This window comes from Zootoca vivipara, chromosome 5 (assembly GCF_965207765.1).
Source record: "Zootoca vivipara chromosome 5, rZooViv2.hap1.1, whole genome shotgun sequence".
NCBI classification, from domain to species: Eukaryota; Metazoa; Chordata; class Lepidosauria; order Squamata; family Lacertidae; genus Zootoca; species Zootoca vivipara.
This window is the reverse complement of record NC_142588.1, coordinates 23,970,928-23,990,716: the sequence shown is the minus strand read 5'-3', so window position 1 is coordinate 23,990,716 and position 19,789 is coordinate 23,970,928. Positions and strand designations below refer to the sequence as shown.

Below are 19,789 nucleotides of genomic sequence, written 5' to 3'. Positions count from 1 at the left end.
CTATTGAGGACTATATGAACTGGATAAAGATCATGAATAGAGTGCTGTGTGCTAGCCCAACAAAAATACCGGTAGTTACTGTGTTTCACTCCCACAATCACCTTGCCCAGGAAGGGGAAATTGACAACTAGCTGATACCTAGAACGTTCATCTGAGTTCAATGAGGACTTTTAAAGGAATGGCTATACAACCATTTCCTGTGTAGCCAAAACACCCTCCCTTTTCCTAGCAAAGCACTGATTACCTGCTAGATCCACGGGCTACCTCCCTCCCATAACAGCCATTAGCTGTGATGTGCAAGGGTTATCTAAACAGAATGAAGGGAGTTTGTTAGCCCCATGACACAAGAAAGAACTAACTTTCTGGTCCACCCCCTCCATGGCTTTGAAGGAGACTTTTCTTCAGGAAGCCTGGAGCAGCAAAGACCAGTGAGGAGTTTTTGTATCTGTTGTAAGTTGCTTTGGAGGCCATTTGATCAAAAGACAGAGTATTCTAAACTAGTCCATAATTGGGAGGTACTGTAGAGATGTATTCTCAGATGGTGTAGGTCAGGGGTAGCTAGTGTGGTGCTCTCTAAACGCTCTTGGGCTACAGCTCCCACCAGCCCCAGCCAGCGTGGCCAATGGTCAGGGATGATGGGAACTGGAGTCCAGCACCACCTGGCGGGCACCATGTTGGCTATTCCTGGTGTCTGTGCTGCACCAGTTTGGTCTGTGCTGCACCAAACTGAAAGAACTGAACAGGAGAACATGCAAAAACATCAGCTTGGCAAGTACTCTGCTATGCAATTTCCACTTTACATTGGGCTGATTTATTGGATGCAACCCCAATACATGCCACATCATCACCATACAAACAATAAAACAGGAGCTTGGCTCTGCGTCTCCCTATTAGCCGCTTTGAGACTCCTTCGGGTAGTGATAAAGCGGGATATCAAATCCAAACTACTACTACTACTACTACTAACAGGAGCAAAATTTATGGGTCCCACTGTTATACGTGGTTCATGCAGAACTAAATGAGCAACAAAAATGCCTCAACTGACAGAAAGCTTTCTTTAAAGAAAAAAGAAATCTTGCCCATCCGATTGTGCAAGTATTATCTTCTCTGTTATTTACACCTATAGGTATACTCTGCCAATAAATTACCGTACTTTTCCGTGTATTAGATGAGGTTTTTTTTTACTCCAAAATAAAGTAAAAAATGGGGGTCGTCTTATACATGGGTAGTGCAGAAGGGGGACGAGCGATTGGTTGCATCCGCAAGCAGGATCTAGTGATTGGGTGGCATAGCTGTCAAGTTCTCCCTTTTTAAAGGGAAATTCCATTATGCTGAATAGGCTTCCTCACGAGAAAAGGGAAAACTTGACAGCTATGTTGGGTGGGTGAATGGTGTCGGATGCAAGGGCTGCTTTGTATTGGCTACTGCTTTGTCAATCGGGTGGGTTATTTGTGGATGTGTCAAGGGCTGCTTAGGACTGGCTGCCGCTTTGGCAATTTGCCTTGTGTTGCTTGTGATTGTTAGCGTTTGCAAGTTGGGCGAGTGAAATTTCGTTCGGCATCCCCCCCCCAATTGCTCATTTTCTTAAATTAAAGCCCCCCAAAATAGGGGGGCATTTTATACATGGGGGCATTTTATAGATGGAAAAGTACGGTATGTTGCAAACCACACTGGATGCCATAGCTGCCAAGTTATCCCTTTTTTAAAGGGATTTTCCCTTATGCTGAATAGGCTTCCTCGCGAGAAAAGGGAAAACTTGGCAGCTATGCTGGATGCAGAGCTCCCTATGCCTGAGATCATGTCCAGTGGAACCCCTGCTCTGCTTTGTATTTAAAGATGATAAATGAGTTCCTTCCTCATGGAAATGAGTTATAGACCCCAAAGTAACGCCTTATCCTGTCCCTTAACTCCTGGAACATCACATGACTTGAATGCATGTATGTTTAAAATGAACAGCCACTCAACCACCAATATTCTAATTTACTCAGAGCTGCTGATTTCAAGAATCTTTTTCCACTGACTCTCCCAACCCTTCCTCTCCCACTCTGATTTTTCCCTCGATATTCCAGCTTTATAAGAACAGGACAAGTCAGAGCAGACTCCAACCATTGCTGATGACATTCAATGTATAATCTGGTATCTTTAAATTAGACATTTCCGACAGGAAAGCAGCAGCAACCTTTGATCATTATATGTATATTGGATCTACTTTATGATTTTTTAAAAACCGAAAAACACCCACCCAACCCAGTAACATTACAACCAAAATTTATAATAAAAATCATCACATAAGATCTCAATCAAACTGAGTCACACTATCAGCTTCCAAGTCAACATGCTGCCAGTAAAGCTGGCAAATTGCCCAGAAAAAAAAGTGGGCAGCAGCTGGTGGATATGATTACCATCTGTAAATCTTCTAATGTGTAAAGGTAAATTGTTTTGTCTCCATCTAGTGATCAATCGCATTTAGGAGAAAAGCTGAGTGGAATTTAAAAATACTAATAATTGGGGAATATCTATTGGGGAATAACCCAACATCTTGACTGAAATATGTGTTCTAGGAAAACAACAACAACAACTTTACGTATGACACGGACTTTAAAAGGATGGCTTTAAGCAAGTGTGAGCCAAGTCTTCAATATAAAGGGTATTAACCAGATTTCGTAAGCTTGCATTTATTTAAATTTCAGCACATTAGAACACAACACACAGCAAACCGTGAATGGGGAATACTTTGTTCCCAAGTTATTGGAGACCAGGACGCATCCCTATGGTCATTGGGAATGTTCTCTGCATTGAAACACAGGCATTTTAACCTTAAATTTTGTGGGAAAAGTGTAACGCTTTTTCCTTCCCCCAAGGCTTTGTCAGATTTTACTCAGATGTATCAAACAGAGAACCAAATAACCCCAGCAACTATAAGAGTGACATGCTAGATCAGGCACCCCCAAACTTCGGCCCTCCAGATGTTTTGGACTACAATTCCCATCTTCCCCGACCACTGGTCCTGATAGCTAGGGATCATGGGAGTTGTAGGCCAAAACATCTGGCGGGCCACAGTTTGGGGATGCCTGTGCTAGATTGTCTTTATTTTCTTCTCATCACAGTAGGTTTTCTTTATAGACCTCCTACTCTACTTTCAAGAAGTTTATGTGCAAACTTGTACCTAGGGCCTTGTGGGTCAGACTTGAGCTCTGAGGCATGTATGCTGTTTCCTGGCTACTCCAAACATCAAGATTCATAGGCAGGCCCATTCTTACTCACGAGACAGAATTCCTACATCCAAGTCCTAAAAGTCAGATACTGATGAGAGCTCATCACCCAAGAGTGTTTCCTCCATAACAGCTATGGACTTTGGAAGCCCACTGGGATGGAGTTACTTCACTTCAATAGCTCAGCTGATAAAGTGGGACGGGTTTCTCAGTAAAGGTGCCTTTTAATCATCAGGCATGAGGAGTTTCTGTTGGGTTGGGGTCTCTTCCTCCACTGCTTTAATCCTGGGTTGGGTGTTCCTGGCTCCAGTATCGACACTTCTACACAACATGAAGCATAATTTGCTTACAGTTGATGATGAAGGAACTGGAACATCTCTGATTATTATTTTCATAGGGCACCCAGCAGTAGTCATTCTTAGTTGGCCAAAAATATGTTGGTGAAGGACCAGGAGGATGCATGAACTGAACTTTAACATCCCTTTCCTCTACACAGCTGTCTAGGAGAAGTGTTTTACACAATAAAATGAACAAAGGTCCCAAGACGTATTTTGTTTTTATTAAATATTTAATAAAACTTAATTTTTAAATATTTTATAACCACAAAAAACACCCCTTATTGTAGAATGGCTAACCAGTTCATGGTTAGCCATTCTACAAAAAAGAAGAAGGTATGATATATGTGTTAGCTATGGTTTGCGCGCTATGGCTTATCGAACCTACCAAGGTAGAAAATGACTAAAATTCACTTTGAATGGTCAGCGACCCTTTTCTGTGGCACTTAATGCCATTTTTATACCTTATTTTGAAAGAGACCAGAACCAGCTTTATTTTGATACCCAAATAAGCCCAGTTGGTCTAAAAGTAAGCAGAACAGGAGGTTTTTTCCCCTAAACTGACGCAGAAATTGCATTAGCCTAAATTGCGTGAAAATCTGAATTTAAAAATTCTCCTGAGCCCAATTTTGGACCAAAAAAATCTTTAAAAATTAATTTGAGGTTATCTCATCGGTATGTACAAACACAAAATTTTTGAACAAAATCTGAGATGTGAGAGCACGGTCGAGTACTAAAATCAGGTGATTTGGAGTGGAATGACCCATATACAACATCTGCACTGAAGAAGAATCTAGACCAGGTTTTCCCAAACTTAGGTCTCCAGCTGTTTTTGGACTATAACTCCCATTCTCCCTAGCTTGCAGGACCAGTGGTCAGCATGATGGGAATTGTAGTCCAAAACCAGCTGGAGACCCAAGTTTGGGAAACCCTGATCTAGACCATGTAGCAAGTTATGACTGCAATCTGTGTTAAGCTTTTAATTGAAGTTTTCCCTGTCCATCTTCAAAGTAAATTGCAGACATATCATTTAAAAGAAATGTTGTGGCTGCTGAAAAAATGGAACATAATGAATGTTTTCTTATTCATGTCTCTGAGAACTCTATGATTCACGCATGCAGTAAGCCCCACCAACCCGGTATCTTTTAAATAAGACATTTATTTTACTACAAAAATAAAAATAAAAATGAATCACTGTAACTGATTTTTTTTTTAGAAAGAGAGTGGGTTTCCATATCCAATTCTTTGTTGTACTTGGAAAAAGACATTTACTACTTTGTAAGAAGTTCAGCTAAAGGGACTCTGGTGTAATTGCAATTGTTATACATGCAGTATGACCTCAACTAGTGCACCAACAAAATGTCAGATTTAATCAGAAGCAGATCTACTGCATAAAGGCTGCTTTTATGGAAAATGTGACAGCTCAGTGAGATGCTCAGCTGTGAGAACGGAAAAAAATAAGAGTTGATGTGTACCAACAGCAATTGTGCTAATTTATTATAAATTATGAATCCCTTTTTTGTGGAAGAAATAATAATGGATAAGTGTAGCTTTGGGCTAATTTTAATTCTCTCTAAATAAGGATAAGTGATGTTGAAATAACTTAGAAGAAGTAAGAATGCTCTGAAGAGACTTGCTATGATTTTGTCCTTGTTCTTAGTGTTTCAGTGCTAGCTTCCACGAAAGGGTGCTGGTGATGGAAAGCAAATCTTGCTGTATGAGGAATAGTTTTACTCTCTTTTTGCTACTTAAACATAGGAGAAAACCAAGAACTATGCTGTCATAAGATCTATCAAATGCTATGTGATAAGAGGCAAAATAGACAAGCTGAAGATGTTTGTGAATGGTAAGAAATGTTTGGGGTAGAGGGGAAAGTTGGCACAAGAAGTTTGGGATTCTATCTGGGCAAATCAGAACAATTATGCTGTTTGTTCTGTATCGTTGCGAGAATTCTGCAAAATCATGGATGCGATTATACCTAATCCTTTTAAAGTTTCAAAGATTTGATTGATGATAAGAGGATGGGAATGGGGAATGGGGAAGGCAGACTTCATTCACTGTTGGTGGATGTGCCCAGAAGCAAAGAAATACTGGCAAAGTATTGTATATAATATTTCAAAATGTTCCCTTTCCTTACAACCTAAAGTTTTATTGCCGACTTATTTGAAATATATTGTACCAAAGTGTAGAGAACTATTGTACCATATGGTTGCTAGTTTTCATTCCACGGTTAAAAATTTATTTCATGAGTTTGTTTACCACTTGATCACAGTCATCTCAAGAAGACCCAAAACAATAAGGGTAAAACGAGTTAAAACTCAAAATCGGAATTCAATTAAAAATTGCCTACTGGAATAAAAACAAGTCTTCAGTAAGTGCCAGACATTCAACAGGGAGGAGGCCTGCCTGACCTCAACTTGAAGGAAGTTACACAAAACTGGGCCCATAGTATTGAGGCTCATGTTACTTTTTGCACTGTAAAAACTACAGGATCAAGCACACATCCTTCATACAGGTCAAATGCGGACAGTCTTAAAGCCAAAGTGAGAATAAACTGGAACTTTGTGAAAAAGTTAACCATAGTTACAGCAATGAGCACAACTACTGTTTCTTGTCTCTATTTTGCTCACCAAGGACTGCAATACAGATTGAGACTTGCCACTTTACAGATATACCACTAGAGCTACACTGTGAGGGCTATCGAGTCTCACACACTGTGGTTCCTTAGCGAAAATTATGAGACACGGGAAACTGCTTTGATCCATTTGGACTGTTGCAAAGTGGGGGAACACCTGCTCTGCATACAGAAGGTTCAATCGCCCACAGGTCCAGGTAGGTAGGTAGGGCTGGGAATGTCCCCTAACTGAAACCGTGGGGGAGCAGCTGCAAGTCAGTGCAGATAGTATTGAGCTATATGGACCAATAGTCTAGCTCCATAATGCAGTTACCTAGGTTCCTCTTTGGAAAAATCCAAAAGCCACTGTAGGATAACATCGTTATTAGGACAAACTAAAATGTCACAAAATAGTGAGCAAACTTCTCCAGAACAATTCTTCAGGATGGGTGCTGAGCAAAACAGGACAGCGGAGTGGGGGAGAAAAAGCTGGAATCCACCCAAAATGAACATAACCCTTTTTAGCTTCTTTTTCACATCTTCCCCTGTACAACATATCAAAACTGTAGGGGCTTTGGAAACACTCAAAACAAAAATTTCCAGGACAGATCCCTTACCAGGAATTTATTTAAAACTCACCAATTCTATTGTTTCCTATTTTTGCAGACAGCTCACAGATTAGTGCTTATAGTTGAACTGTTCACAGAATGACCCTGCTTGGCATCTGTAGTCATTTAGCATAGCTAGCAAGCTGTCTTCTGTCTGCCACCCCCACCCCCTTGAAATCAACCAAAATAGGAGAAATCCAAAATGAGGTCCTAACAGTGAAATGAGATCATCCATAAAGCGTTATCACACACTGATAAACCACACCTCCAACCCCTTTAAACCGCACCTCCAACCCCTTGTTATATTATGCTTAGTTTTAGCTAATACCCAGTATTTTGTCACAATCTCGATACCTCCCTCATCTAAGCATCCGGAGGAGGAGAAAAGGACAGGGTGGGAAGAAAGAGTTGCAAGTGGAACAGTGGCCCTTTCCCCATCCTGTGGAGCCCATGGGAAACACAACAAACCTGCTCTACCTGGAACCGGGAGTGGAGACTGCAGCTGAATGGGACATGGCTGTGGGAAGTATGAGGAAGTACCTTCCACCTTGGGCCTGCCCATAAGACACAAATCTCGATTGAGAGATGTCTGCTGTTTCCAGGAACTCTTCTCGTTGTGAGACTTTTATGGATGAGCTAAGAGTTTGAACCCTGGGTGAGAACCCAGAGGACAAGAGGGAGGGCGTGACTCAGAAGGCAAATGGATTGATATTGATTTATATATATTAGTAACTTTGTATTGATGTAACATTTTTATATGTAATTATACATTTTTGAAATACTTTAAGTTGTCTATTGTTGCTTCAGTACACTGCTTAGAGATATTTTTAGTATATTAAGCAAGAGGGAATCAATCAATCAATCAATCAATCAATCAATGCATAATATAATTCAATGGATAACCCCAAATCCTGTGCCCTTGTACCAATTCCCCAAACAACATAATTCCCCAAGCAACATATTTCTACCACTCGTTTTGTTGAATCAGTCATTTTTTGTAATAGTTGCAAGTCAGTGACAATATTGGCTGCAATCCTATACCCACTGATCTGGGAGTAAGTCCTGTTGAACTCGAAGAGTCTTATTTCACACATGTATAATTGTACTGTTAACTGAGAAATCCAGCTGCCATCCCAATATTACATCTTCTCAATATTTTGTTTCTAAAGATCAGAAGCCCTTTCCTCTAAATGAAATCTCTTTATTGAAGAATCCAAAATACTCACACGTACGCTTCATGAATATTCACTGGGAAAACATAAAAGCATACCCTCTGAACGGAATTTTCATACTGAATCCAAAATGTAGTAAATGAATGTAGCCTAACAAAGCATTTTTTTTGGCGAGAGATTAAACTTCTTGTTAAACCTGAACAACTGAAATTGCTGATGCCCCATACGCTTTTCTGTGAAAAGCAGACAATATGCAGAGCAGGCATTAACAGGCTACTAAATAATTTTTATCCCTACACTTCGTCTTTAGAAATGTTTTTCAAGGCATCAATGTTTATCAGACAGAAGCTAGCAACCAAAACAATTCAGCTCCATCTTCAGTTCTTGACCTCGTGAGGGACTCTACCCTGTGAAACAATGTAAATACTTAAGACTGAAAGATTTTACTCTCTTCTCAAATTTAATCACAGATTACTTCCTCCCTTTTATCCAGCTTTTACAAAGGAGCAGATTTTGCATTCTCCATGAATCATGCTTCTTGGTGTACTGACATACAACCCAATGCAAAAAGGTAACATTGCATCTGGGGGGGGGAGGTAAAAGGTAAAGGACTCCTGGACAGTTAAGTCCAGTCAAAGGCGACTCTCATCTCGCTTTTCAGGCCGAGGGAGCCAGCATTTGTCCACAGACAGCTTTCCGGGTCATGAGGACAGCATGACTAAACCGCTTCTGGCGCAACGGAACAGCATGACGGATGCCAGAGCGCACAGAAACACTGTTCACCTACTCGCCACAGTGGTACCTATTTATCTACTTGCACTCGTATGCTTTCAAATTGCTAGGTTGGCAGAAGCTGGGACAGAGCTCAGAAAAAGGCAACCATTGTTAAGCTACAGCAAGGCCAAGAAACACAATGCACTAGGAAGGAAGGACTGTTAGTATACAAAAACCACAGCATAAAAAGGTGGGAAGGGCACGTTGTTCTTTGGCCAACTGTGGTCCAGGGGTTTGGCGCAGCCAGCCCTTTATAGGTTGGGGACGGACTGGAGTGAAGCCTGCTCCACTTCAGTCCTCTCCCAAGCCCGGCCCACTCAGACTGTCCAGTTTCAAATGCCTGCATTGCAGGTGGTTGGACCAGATGACCCTCTGGGTCCCTTCCAACTCTACGATTCTATTGAATGCCCTTGGCATTTATTACCTTCATTGCATTTTGCTTTGTATCTTGCAAGTTGGGGAGGGGGGGAAGAGACATGACAACATAAATCCCTCCAGGCAATGATACTATTTTATATTGTACTGCACTTCAGATTTAAAATATTCAAAAGAAAATCAAGTTGCATTTGTCCCTTAGTGCTTATAAGCTCGCTGAATATAAACTGCCTGAAGCCGAAATTAATAAAATTTACCAATGGCTTATTATTATTATTATTATTAGTCAATGAAGCCTGTGGACCATAACTGACTGAAAGCCTATTGTTTTCAGTGTCACAAGCAACTTTAGTTGGCTTTTCCCTCACAATCTCTATGACCACAGCATTAACCCATTTCCTACCACCTCCACAACATCAACATTTCAGTATTTCTAGATTCATGGCAACAGGACTTTATGCCCAGCTTCAGCAGTGAGATAACCTGCGTCAGGGATAACCTGTGTCCCTGTTTGTATTTCTTGACAACATTCTGGTTTTTTATACTGTTGACCGTGGTATCCTTCTGGGGCGGGCTTATTTACATTGTTGCTACAGCTTCTCAATCTGGGTTTTAGTGCGTTTTTTAAAAACAGTTACTGTGCAGATACCATACACTGTATAATATGTTTTTATCATATCATCATATATAGGCTGTAAATGTCTTTTGAGACGATATTAAAGTGATCTGCAAGTCTAATAAATGAAATCAAAACAATTCCAAGCCCATTTTATTACTGAAAAATTATTTTTATTCCTGCAATCTTTACTCGCTTTATTAGTTACCTGTCTCAATGAAGATTATTCCCAAACAACAGAAATTCTTCGTTTGGAAATGCCAGGTCAAATTTAACCTGTCCTTTTTGCCACTTTAGTGCCATGAATTGTATTAAATAGTAGCTTGGAAAAGCAGATATAAGACTGAAGCATGCCTTTGATTGTTCCCCCTGTGCCATTAATTCATCCTGAGCATCTCTGAAAGGAGGACGATTTTCTGATTCAGAAGGAATTATATTACCCAGATAGAAGAGTTTTAAGAAACAGAATTATAAGCAAACGCTTTGTCTTTTTCCACTGAGTAAATTTCTAGACAAAACACAATATTCTCAAGGCATGTATCTGACAGGCACTTTGACGGAAAAGAATTTCCAGAGAGAGCAATGGGAAAGATGTTTCTGAAACTCCCACATGAGGGCACTCTAGTGCCCTCTGGTAAGAAATTTCTGAAGAGCAACTTAATCTTTATGCAATATCACTTTTTAAACCAGTTTTGACTGTACTCAAAATTTAAATGAGCACGTACATACACCTCCAGATCTCCAATAACACAGGCAGGTGAAAGAATAATTCCATTAAATATTCTCTTTGAAGAACAATCATTATGGGTTAATTTAGTCTTTCCTCTATGTAAATGCTTGAAATAGGAATCCAAAATCCTGTAGAGATTCAAAAGCTAACAAGTGGTTTTTATTAGAACAAATGAAGGACCATTAAGGGAACTGTATGAATAACATTGAAGAATTACAATGATAAATGGACACCATGAATAATGCAGTGAGGAAAACTGCGTGAAAATGTTAAACAGGAATTTGAAGAACTTTGGACAAGTGACCTCTTCACCTGCATTTCCTCCGTTTGTATAAAGGAGGAGACCTGAAGAATTTGTACAAGTGCAAAAGCAATACTTACACCACCGAATTCATTATTTTAAATTAATGCACAGCAGCAGCATTCTACCTACCTTAGGGTTCCTTGCTGCTCAGAGTCTACCTGAGAGAGCTGTAAATTACAGAAGCCCACCAGTCACAAAATGGTGGTGCAGGGGAGGAGCGCCAAAACTACTTGAATTAACTACAACATGCTCCACACTCCTGGACAGACACATTTCTCAATAACTGCTTATTATTATTTATTCAATTTCTATACAACCCTTCAACAAACAAAAACAATACCCCCCAATTAAAAAAAGTCATAGATTGTTTAATTAGCCAAAGTCCTAGGAGAAGAGGAATGTTTTTGCCTGGCAGCTAAATATATGTAATGAAGGCGCCAGGCGGGCCTCCCTGGGGAGAGAATTCCCCAAATGAGGAGGCACTTCAGAAAAGGCCCATTCTCGTGTTGCCACCTTCCAGACCTTTCATGGAAGAAGTACATGAAGAAGGGCCTCAGATGTGGATCACAGGGTCTGAGTCAGTTCCTATGGGGAGATGCAGTCCTTGAGGTGTTAACAGTCCTGAGCCCATTTAAGGCTTAATAGGTCAAAGCCTATTAAGGCCTATTAAGGCTTTGAATTGGGCCCAGAAACCATCAGTGCAGTCGGGCTAGGATTGGCATTATATGCTCAAACCATCTTGCCCTTGGTGAGCAGAGGTGGAGACAAAATAGCACAGTGTTATAAGCGTCCTTCCTGCTTCAGGCTGAGCAATGCAGCCTCCAATTCAAAACTAGGACACTGGCAATATCATGGTCTCTTGTTTCTCTCCCAGGCTGTGTCAACTACAAACACAGGAAACGTCAGCTCAGATTCTGAACTCTCTGACCTTTCTATAAAATTCATTTCTTTAATTAGAAGGAAGACAAACATGGAGGGGAGTTTTTGCTCTGGGATTTAAGAGCATGTTCAAAGCGGGTTTGAAACTCAAGGGTTTCTACATGCCACTCCTTCTCTGAGCATTGCTAAATGTTTCCATTGTCTTATGTTTTGATTATTCAGTCAGTCCAAACCATATGCCAAATGTACCCGGATTAACAAGCCACAAATATTTTAACTCTGAATATTTCTTTCGTTTCAAAGAGCAAGCTCATATTAATAGTCTGTGTTCTCACTGTATATATCTTATCTTTTTTATTGAAATATAAATAATTTCTAAGGTAGAGTTTCATAAATATACAGATGTATATTACAGGGCTAGCCATATGGTAGCAATTTAAATAGTAACACACACTCATTTCCCAGCTGTAGTTATTCAGTGGGTATGACCTCTATTTTCATATTAAATATAACTCACTGCTTGTACAATAATTTTCAGCTAATATGGGAAAATGCCCATTGACTTGCACATAATTGGATAGCACAATACCAGCTAGCTTACTATGGAATCACCCACAGTTGTAGATAAATATAGCTTAGAAGTGAGACTTTGTTATGACAACAATGCAGAGATTTCTGAGATATAAAGATAAGAAAATGTATTTTCTAGTTTGTAAAGATAATGTGTATCATAAATTTGAATATTAATACAGAACAATGTGTGTATATCAGAAGGTTTTTTGGGGGAGGGAGAATGAATTTAGGGTGATCCCAAGATGTGGCTTTATTGTAGAATTAGCACAGTTCATGCACACAAGCTTTTTTTGCACCCTGAAGATGATCTCATCATCAAAATGTCAAAATGTATTTGTTTTTACATTAAATCAGGGTTTACTCTTATCACGTATAATCATTTAATTAAAAATGAACCATTATATTTCCATAGTCTTTGCTGGTGTAGAAACCAGTTAGAATATTTTGGGGCCAGGTTGCTTATTACGTTGGTGTTCCTTGGGAGGTGTTTATCATCACACTCCAACTTTCATTTACTTCCCAACTAAACACAACCTAGCCATATTGTTTCTGTTTGCCCGAACAATGTAAGTATGCATATTTCCAGCTGCATGCTAGGCACATCAGTCAACAACCCAGTTCAGAAGATCTCAGTTCATACATTGGGATTAAAATAATAATAATGAAGAGTTCTTGCACAAGAAAAAGGTACCAAATGAAGACTTGTTGAAAGCAACACACTAGTAATACCCACAACAACCGAGCTTCAGCTTCTAATTTTTCAAACCAGCTCCATTAAGTAGGGCTTTCTAATCAGCCAATTTGGGGAATTGGGGGGAAACAACTTTTCTTGTAACAAATTCTCATGAACAAGTGATATAGTCCAAAGGAAATAAAATCAGGTTTGGAGAGAGTCCAAGAATGGTAATACTCAAGACAGAAATAAGTTAATGTAAATAGTTACTATTTTGCGAAGGTAACTCCAGTGTATGATATCGGGTGACTATAAATTTAATGACAGAGCACATGTAATATTATATATAAAAAATTACACACACCCCTTGCAATCTGACTCTATGACATCTCTAAGCCCTGGGCAGAATGCTCTGGAAACTTTTTCTGCTCTTGAGAGTTTGAAAATAAACTCATATCATTGGAACTTGTGCACAGAGGTTTCTGTGGACTGTGTCCAAGGTATGGAATTCCTTCAAAAATCCAGTCAGCTGGGCCATAAAAGGTTGTTTATTCCATCACACTGATTGAAGCAAGAAGGGATAAAACTACATTTACCAACCACATTATTTTTTATTAGGAAACGTTTCAAAGCAAACATCATTCCAATTTTTTTAAAGGGTTGTTCCATTCAAGAACAGCATGAACATGTAACCATCAAGGCTGCATTTGTAAATGTTCCCAAAACTCCCCCCCTGCCCCAGGCACGCAGTAATACATCACCTAAGTAAAATAAATTAGCTGAGCCCCCCCCCCCCCAGCAGAATAAAAGCTTCTATGCAATTAATGTCTTAGCAATGTAAACATTTGTTATGAGATCTGACATATGTTAATGGAAATTGCTTTGCTGAATTTCTGCATTCAGCATTCCTCCATTTGTGCTCTGTGAATAAGTAGGCTAAGCCAATGTTATATTAAATAAGAAAATTCTGTACCTGAGACAGAAATGAATGGCAGGGCTCGAAGCAACTATTTCCTGGAGTAGATGCGGAACAGTTATTTCTCAACGTGCAGTGCAATCCTATGCATGTTTACTCAGAAGTAAGTCCCACTGTGTGATTAGGACTACGGTCTACATTTACAATCCATGGGCGCTTTGGATCCCCAGAGGTCTTCTGCATTTACATGCTTAAAATGTCCCAGAAAATGTGAAGCTGAACCATTTTGTTTCTGCAGTCAACCTGCCCCAACAATTTATGAGATTGTCAAATGTCAGCCCCCCCCCCAATAGAATTTGGTTCAGAGACAAAAAATATCAGTAGGGTTGTTAAATTACACCTGCTTAAAAGATTGTAAGGCACTGGGAGAGAGGGATGTTAGAGAATTCCAGTGGAAATGGAAAAGGAAGTGGAAATTGCTGCAGTTGGCATGTTTGTCTGTGGTCCAAAATGGAAATCAGTCAAATCACTACAACCGGTGTTCATTTACATTGCTGTTGTCGTTTTAAATCCATAAAAGAAATGTCCTTAATGACTTTCTTTACATTGTTTAGAGGTTTCATTGCATGGAAATGAATGTCAGTCACATGTGTCACATAACTTAAGTTATGTGACTTCAGTTAAACAGCAGACAGCGAGGCAAATAACATAGTTCTGTTTGGAAACTGGAATGGAAACAGTGCTGAGTGTGACAAAAAAAACATGTCAGAACAGAAATCTCTGCTTTCTTATATCCCTACTGGGAGACCAAATAATAGCAATGCGAGGATCAGACCAACATTCTGTTTTCCATAATGATCAACCAGACGCCTATGCTAAGCCTACAAAGAGACCGTGAGCACAATAGCCCTTTCCTACTGTTATTCTGCAGCAGGGCTCAGGGCACTATATTAAAAATTCCTTATGTCACTTATCTCAAACTGCCCCTTGTTTTGGACACTTGAGGAGGAGGAGGAGGAGTCTGCAGGAGCGCTTGTTCTACCTGGGGCTCCTGACTGACTGATGCTGTGACACGATATGACCTTTTACAGCCAATATGCTGAATAGGACGGCAGTGGATAGGATAGCAGAAGGGGAGATTTTACAGTTAGGAGCAGCCAGAAAGACCACTGCAGAACCTGGGCAATCTGGAGATCAGGGGATGGATTTAATGCTTTCTGCCTGGGTTTTTTCTTATGTATCTGGATAATTCTAAAATTCTGATGAGGGATAATTATTGCCCAGTGCTTTGGGGGGGGGGTCATTGGCATTGGATTAGTCAGGTAAAGGAGAAGCACAATCAGGCTTGTGGTGCCTCTTCCCTCTCCTGGTCATTCCTTCAACTAGAAGGCTCTTGGTTGTCCCATATGGTTGCCCTCTAGTGCCAGGACAGTTCAAATTAAAAATCACCCCCAATTTGATTGTGCCTAAAGGAGCTGATCCAAGGTTGTTTTCAACTACCCTTTGCTCAGAGTACACCAAATGAAATGGACCTAAATTAATTATGTTCACTAATTTCAATGGGTGTAATCTGAGTATTTGTTAGTTGACTACAACCTGAGTTGTTATATCCCTGAGACCAGGGTGAGGGAAGTGGAAGCAGCCAGTTTTGTCTCCCTAGGTAACAAGTACAATGTCAGTATGGAGAGTCTTGGGGAGGGGAGTTGCTCTACTTTATAGAACTTCCATCTCCCTCTTCAGGTCTCCTGTTGAACAGGGTACAGTCATATATTGGATCCCGAACGGTTTGCAAATTGAACGTTTTGGTTCACGAATGCTGCAAACCTGGAAGTGTTTCAGTTTGCGAACTTTCTTTGGAACCTGAACGTCCAATGTGACTTCCACGGCTTCTGATTGGCTGCAGAAGCCACGCCTTGGTTTCCAAATGTTTGGGAAGTTGAACGGACTTCTGGAATGGATTCTGTTTGACTTTTGAGGTACCCCTGTACTAATCCAGAGTGTTTGTGCCTTGCGTTGAGCACTTGGGACAGAAACTGGGAATTCTGCCACCCCACTGCCCTGACTGATCTAATGAAGGTCATCTTGGATTTGATGCTGTAGACTCCCAGAATGCTGGTTCTGGGGACTACAAAATTCATGTTTAGGCCACCTTGTTTATGGGGTGGGGTGAGAGCTCATGACTTCACCACTACCATAACATGCCATCAGCTGAGTACCGTACATGTATCAGAACACATTCTTGAATTTGCTTTTCTCAACTGGTACAGGATGTTGGCAATTTGAAGTGGGGGCTATAGTCCCTTGTACAGCTCAGATAACTTCCAGCTGAGGATCAGTATTTTAGTGACTTTATCCATGGGTGTTGAGGCTACTGAAATGGTTTGCCATAGAGGTTAATGGAATCTGATGGATTTCTGAGGATTCTGGAGGATTTTCTGCCTGATATGGCAGGTGTTCCCCTCAAAGTCCTAGTTGCTCTCTAGTAAAATTAGCCAGATAAGAGACACTGTCCAGATTGGATTTAGGGTTGTCTTCTCCCCCCCCCACCCCCGGCGCAACCCCCCCCCAAAAAAACCACCCAGTGGATTTATTTCAATGGCAAATTATTTCTATAAGGCATTCCCTGCTAAACCATTAAAGAGAGACTTGACTGTTACTGGACAAATGCTATCTGTTGCTAGCTAAATGCCAAGTTATACCTTCTCGCAAGAGTTTGACATTCATAGTCTGACAGTTTTCTTTTGCAATGACTTTCCCCGCCTCGTTAGACGAACTGAATTATGATGGTTAGCACTCAGCAGGGTAGTAGTGACATTTATTATTTGCTCCCTCCCTTTAAAGCTGCCTTCTCATTGGCTAAAAATAGTTCAAGCCATAATTTTTAGGAAGAGATCATTTTAAAAGTCTCGGGGGGGGGGGGGAATAATGTTTCGCATATTTAAAATACATGCAGCTTTATCATTTAAAAATAGCAGTGCAGTCCAAAGGTGTGATATGTGAACAGGACAGGCCCATGTATGCAGTTGGAGCTCTCTTTGCAATTTCTGTCATATCAGTTCCCACTGCCAAAGATATTAGCTGCTCTTAAGAAATGGATTGCCTCCTCTGCAGTGGGAACATCTGTGGCAGAAAAGGCAAGCTGTGCAAATTCTACTTTCCCATTTGGATTGTGCTCAGTCTCGTGACTAACCACACTAAGGCAGTGATCAAATTGCTGAAGTGAACAGACAAAAGATGTGGGTAACTGAAAGGTATATGAACAGTCAAGAGTGGCACAGCAGGAATAGTGAGGAATTAGAAATGAACCACTATTATTATTAACCCCCTTCCACATACTGATTTATCAATGAAAACAGTCACATACATTAGCTTTAAACCTGTACAGACCAGCCCTCAGCCATGAAGTGTATCTAAAATTCCATACATCTCCCTTATTAATGATGTCAATGAAGATAATATTGACAAGACAGCAAGACGTCTAGCCAACAATGGCATATTTAGTCTTCTAAATTTCAAATTTCTGAGGAGACAGGCATTACTGCATTTCTCTTTTATTCTTTCATCTGCAATTCTATGCTGTTAACACTTGAGCTATTGCGACACAAAGTTGCTTTGAGCTATAGAAAACAGATGCCAGCGAACATGCATTAAAACATTCCACTTAATCAGTTCCAGTCATACAAATTACTTACCTCATCTCCCAACACAAGTTCTTCCCTGGGAGTGTAGAAAAGAAATTCATATAGTGTATAATGTTGGAATATGCTGGAAGACAAGAACATTGACACTTCATTATGCGGGGGGTAGGGAATCCGTTTAGAAATTTTTTGGGGGGAGGAAACTAGGGCCATTTTGATTTACAAGGAAAACATTGCCCTAGCAAGACTGTTCTAGCTAGATTTTTGGGAAGTATATCTGGTGTTTTTTCTTACTTTTCCATTGTCCCACCATATTCCTGTTTTACAGAATTTTTGTGGGGCAGGTTCTGTCTTTGATTTGTATAGATGTGTGTGGGGTTTTTTAAAAATAGATTTCTTATGGTTTTTGTAATTGGCTTTAGTGTTTATGCTGTGTTGTATGTTGCTGTGGGTCACTTCCGTAAGTAAAACAACTAAACAACAACAACAACAATGAATATCAGAACCCAAGATAGGGCATATTTCCAACTTTATTTAGATAGATTCTTCTACACAGACCTAACAAGGAGATCAAAGAATGTATCAGAGGTCATAGTCTCCAATGTGCACCGATATACTGAAATTTTGGAATGTTAGCACAAGTGTTATTTTAAATTAATTCTGATGCTGAGAGACATACCTCGCTTTCAAACATTAAAAAGATTATAGTCCTTGCTGTTTTTCTTGGTGATCAAGTGGTACAAATTGTCTTTTTCTATTATAGCCCATCTGTTTGAGGGTAGGGGACTTATTCTGGTGAGATCACAATGCTAAGAAAAGGTGACTCACGGCCATAGCAACATGAAAACATTATGACATCAGAGTGTGTGAAAATAATTGTAGCAGATGCATGGCCAGAAGACTCACTGATGGAAGCAATGCAGTCAGTAGCTGTCACAGTGCGTTTCTGCAATCCTTATCACTGCTCTCTCTCTCAGTGATATAACACAATGCCACCTGTGAATGCTTTCCCTCAAGAACGACTTAAAAGAAAAGTTTGATGGGCAAACTTTTCAATACAGGTAGGTAGCTGTGTTGGTCTGCCGTAGTCGAAACAAAATAAAATAATTCCTTCCAGTAGCACCTTAGAGACCAACTAAGTTTGTCATTGGTATGAGCTTTCGTGTGCACGCACACTTCTTCAGATACCTGTATCTGAAGTTGGTCTCTAAGGTGCTACTGGAAGGAATTCTTTTATTTTGTTTAAACTTTTCAATAGTGTGCATCAATAGCGGGCGTCAGGGACACTGCAGTGCAGTTAGAAATAGTTCGTACCTCTAAGTCAGAGAATGGAACATACAGCAGAGTTCAAAAGAGACAGAAGCCCTTTGTGAACATCACAGAGCCAAAGGGATGCAGTGGATAGACTAGGACTGGGGAGACTCCAGTTCGAATCCCCACCCAGCCATGAAGTTCATTGGGTGTTGTGAGGGGCAAGGGATTTCGCGAAGCCCCTCCCCTCCTGAGTTCCAGCCCAGACCCGAGCGAGGCTGAAAAGAAGGAAAGCTCCAGCTCAAGTGGGGAAACAGGAAGTGGGTTCCAAGGCTCTGGCAGGGAAAGAGAGCCATCGTCCCAGGTGGGACAGGAAGGGGAAAGGAAGGGGGGGCAGGCCAGTCCCCCCAACTCCGGAACTTCGCAAAAGGCGTCGGGGGAAGAGGATGGGTCTCCCCAAGTTATTATGTTGGCGCAAAATGCGCCAAAAGCCACTGGGAGGTTCTGATTCAAGCTAAACAGATGGATCTTTGTAAATAGCACTGCCATTAGCACTGTAAATACTCAGCACCAATAAAACCATAAAATGCAGAGCTGTGTAGAGTCGTTACTCTGAAGTAGCCTTCTCCAGGCACCGTGACAGCAACCTCCCAGTCTTTCTGGCTACTTTGGAGCGGCAGCGATGAGTGCGCAAGAAGCTGAGCAGTGGAGGCTGGAAGCCGAGGCCACAGCACAGGAATTGCGGAACGTACAGACCCTGGCAACGCAGGCACACCAGCAATTACTTGCAGCTCGGGAAGAAGCACAAGCAACGCGGGAGGAGCTGAACAAACTGGCAGAGCAGGTGAGAGCGAAAGATGAGACTGAGAAGCAACTCAGGGTGATGGTGGCGGAATTACAGAAAAAGCTTGATGAGGAAAAGGCTGCAAGAGGTGGGGGGGTGCCCCAGCCCCAGCTAGTCCAAGTGAGGAGGGGACAGACCCTAGTCACCAAGTTTAGCGGCGACCCGAGAGAGTACCTAGGCTTTGAGACGGAAATAAATTATGCGCTGGAACTGCATGCGGCAGAGTTCCCAGATGACGCGCACAGAGTCTCCTTCATCATAGAGCATTTGACGGG

General features: G+C 40.9%; 1 protein-coding gene across 2 annotated transcripts in view; it reads right to left on the bottom strand.

Moving 5' to 3' along the window:
- The window catches only part of CABCOCO1 (ciliary associated calcium binding coiled-coil 1), a 72,931-nt gene that overhangs the window by 29,334 nt on the left and 23,808 nt on the right, over nucleotides 1–19,789 (bottom strand). For both annotated transcript variants that reach the window (XM_035138101.3, XM_060274951.2), the window contains exon 5: nucleotides 17,474–17,546. In XM_035138101.3, coding sequence (XP_034993992.2) covers nucleotides 17,474–17,546 — 73 coding nt within the window. The remainder of the gene's footprint in view (nucleotides 1–17,473; nucleotides 17,547–19,789) is intronic.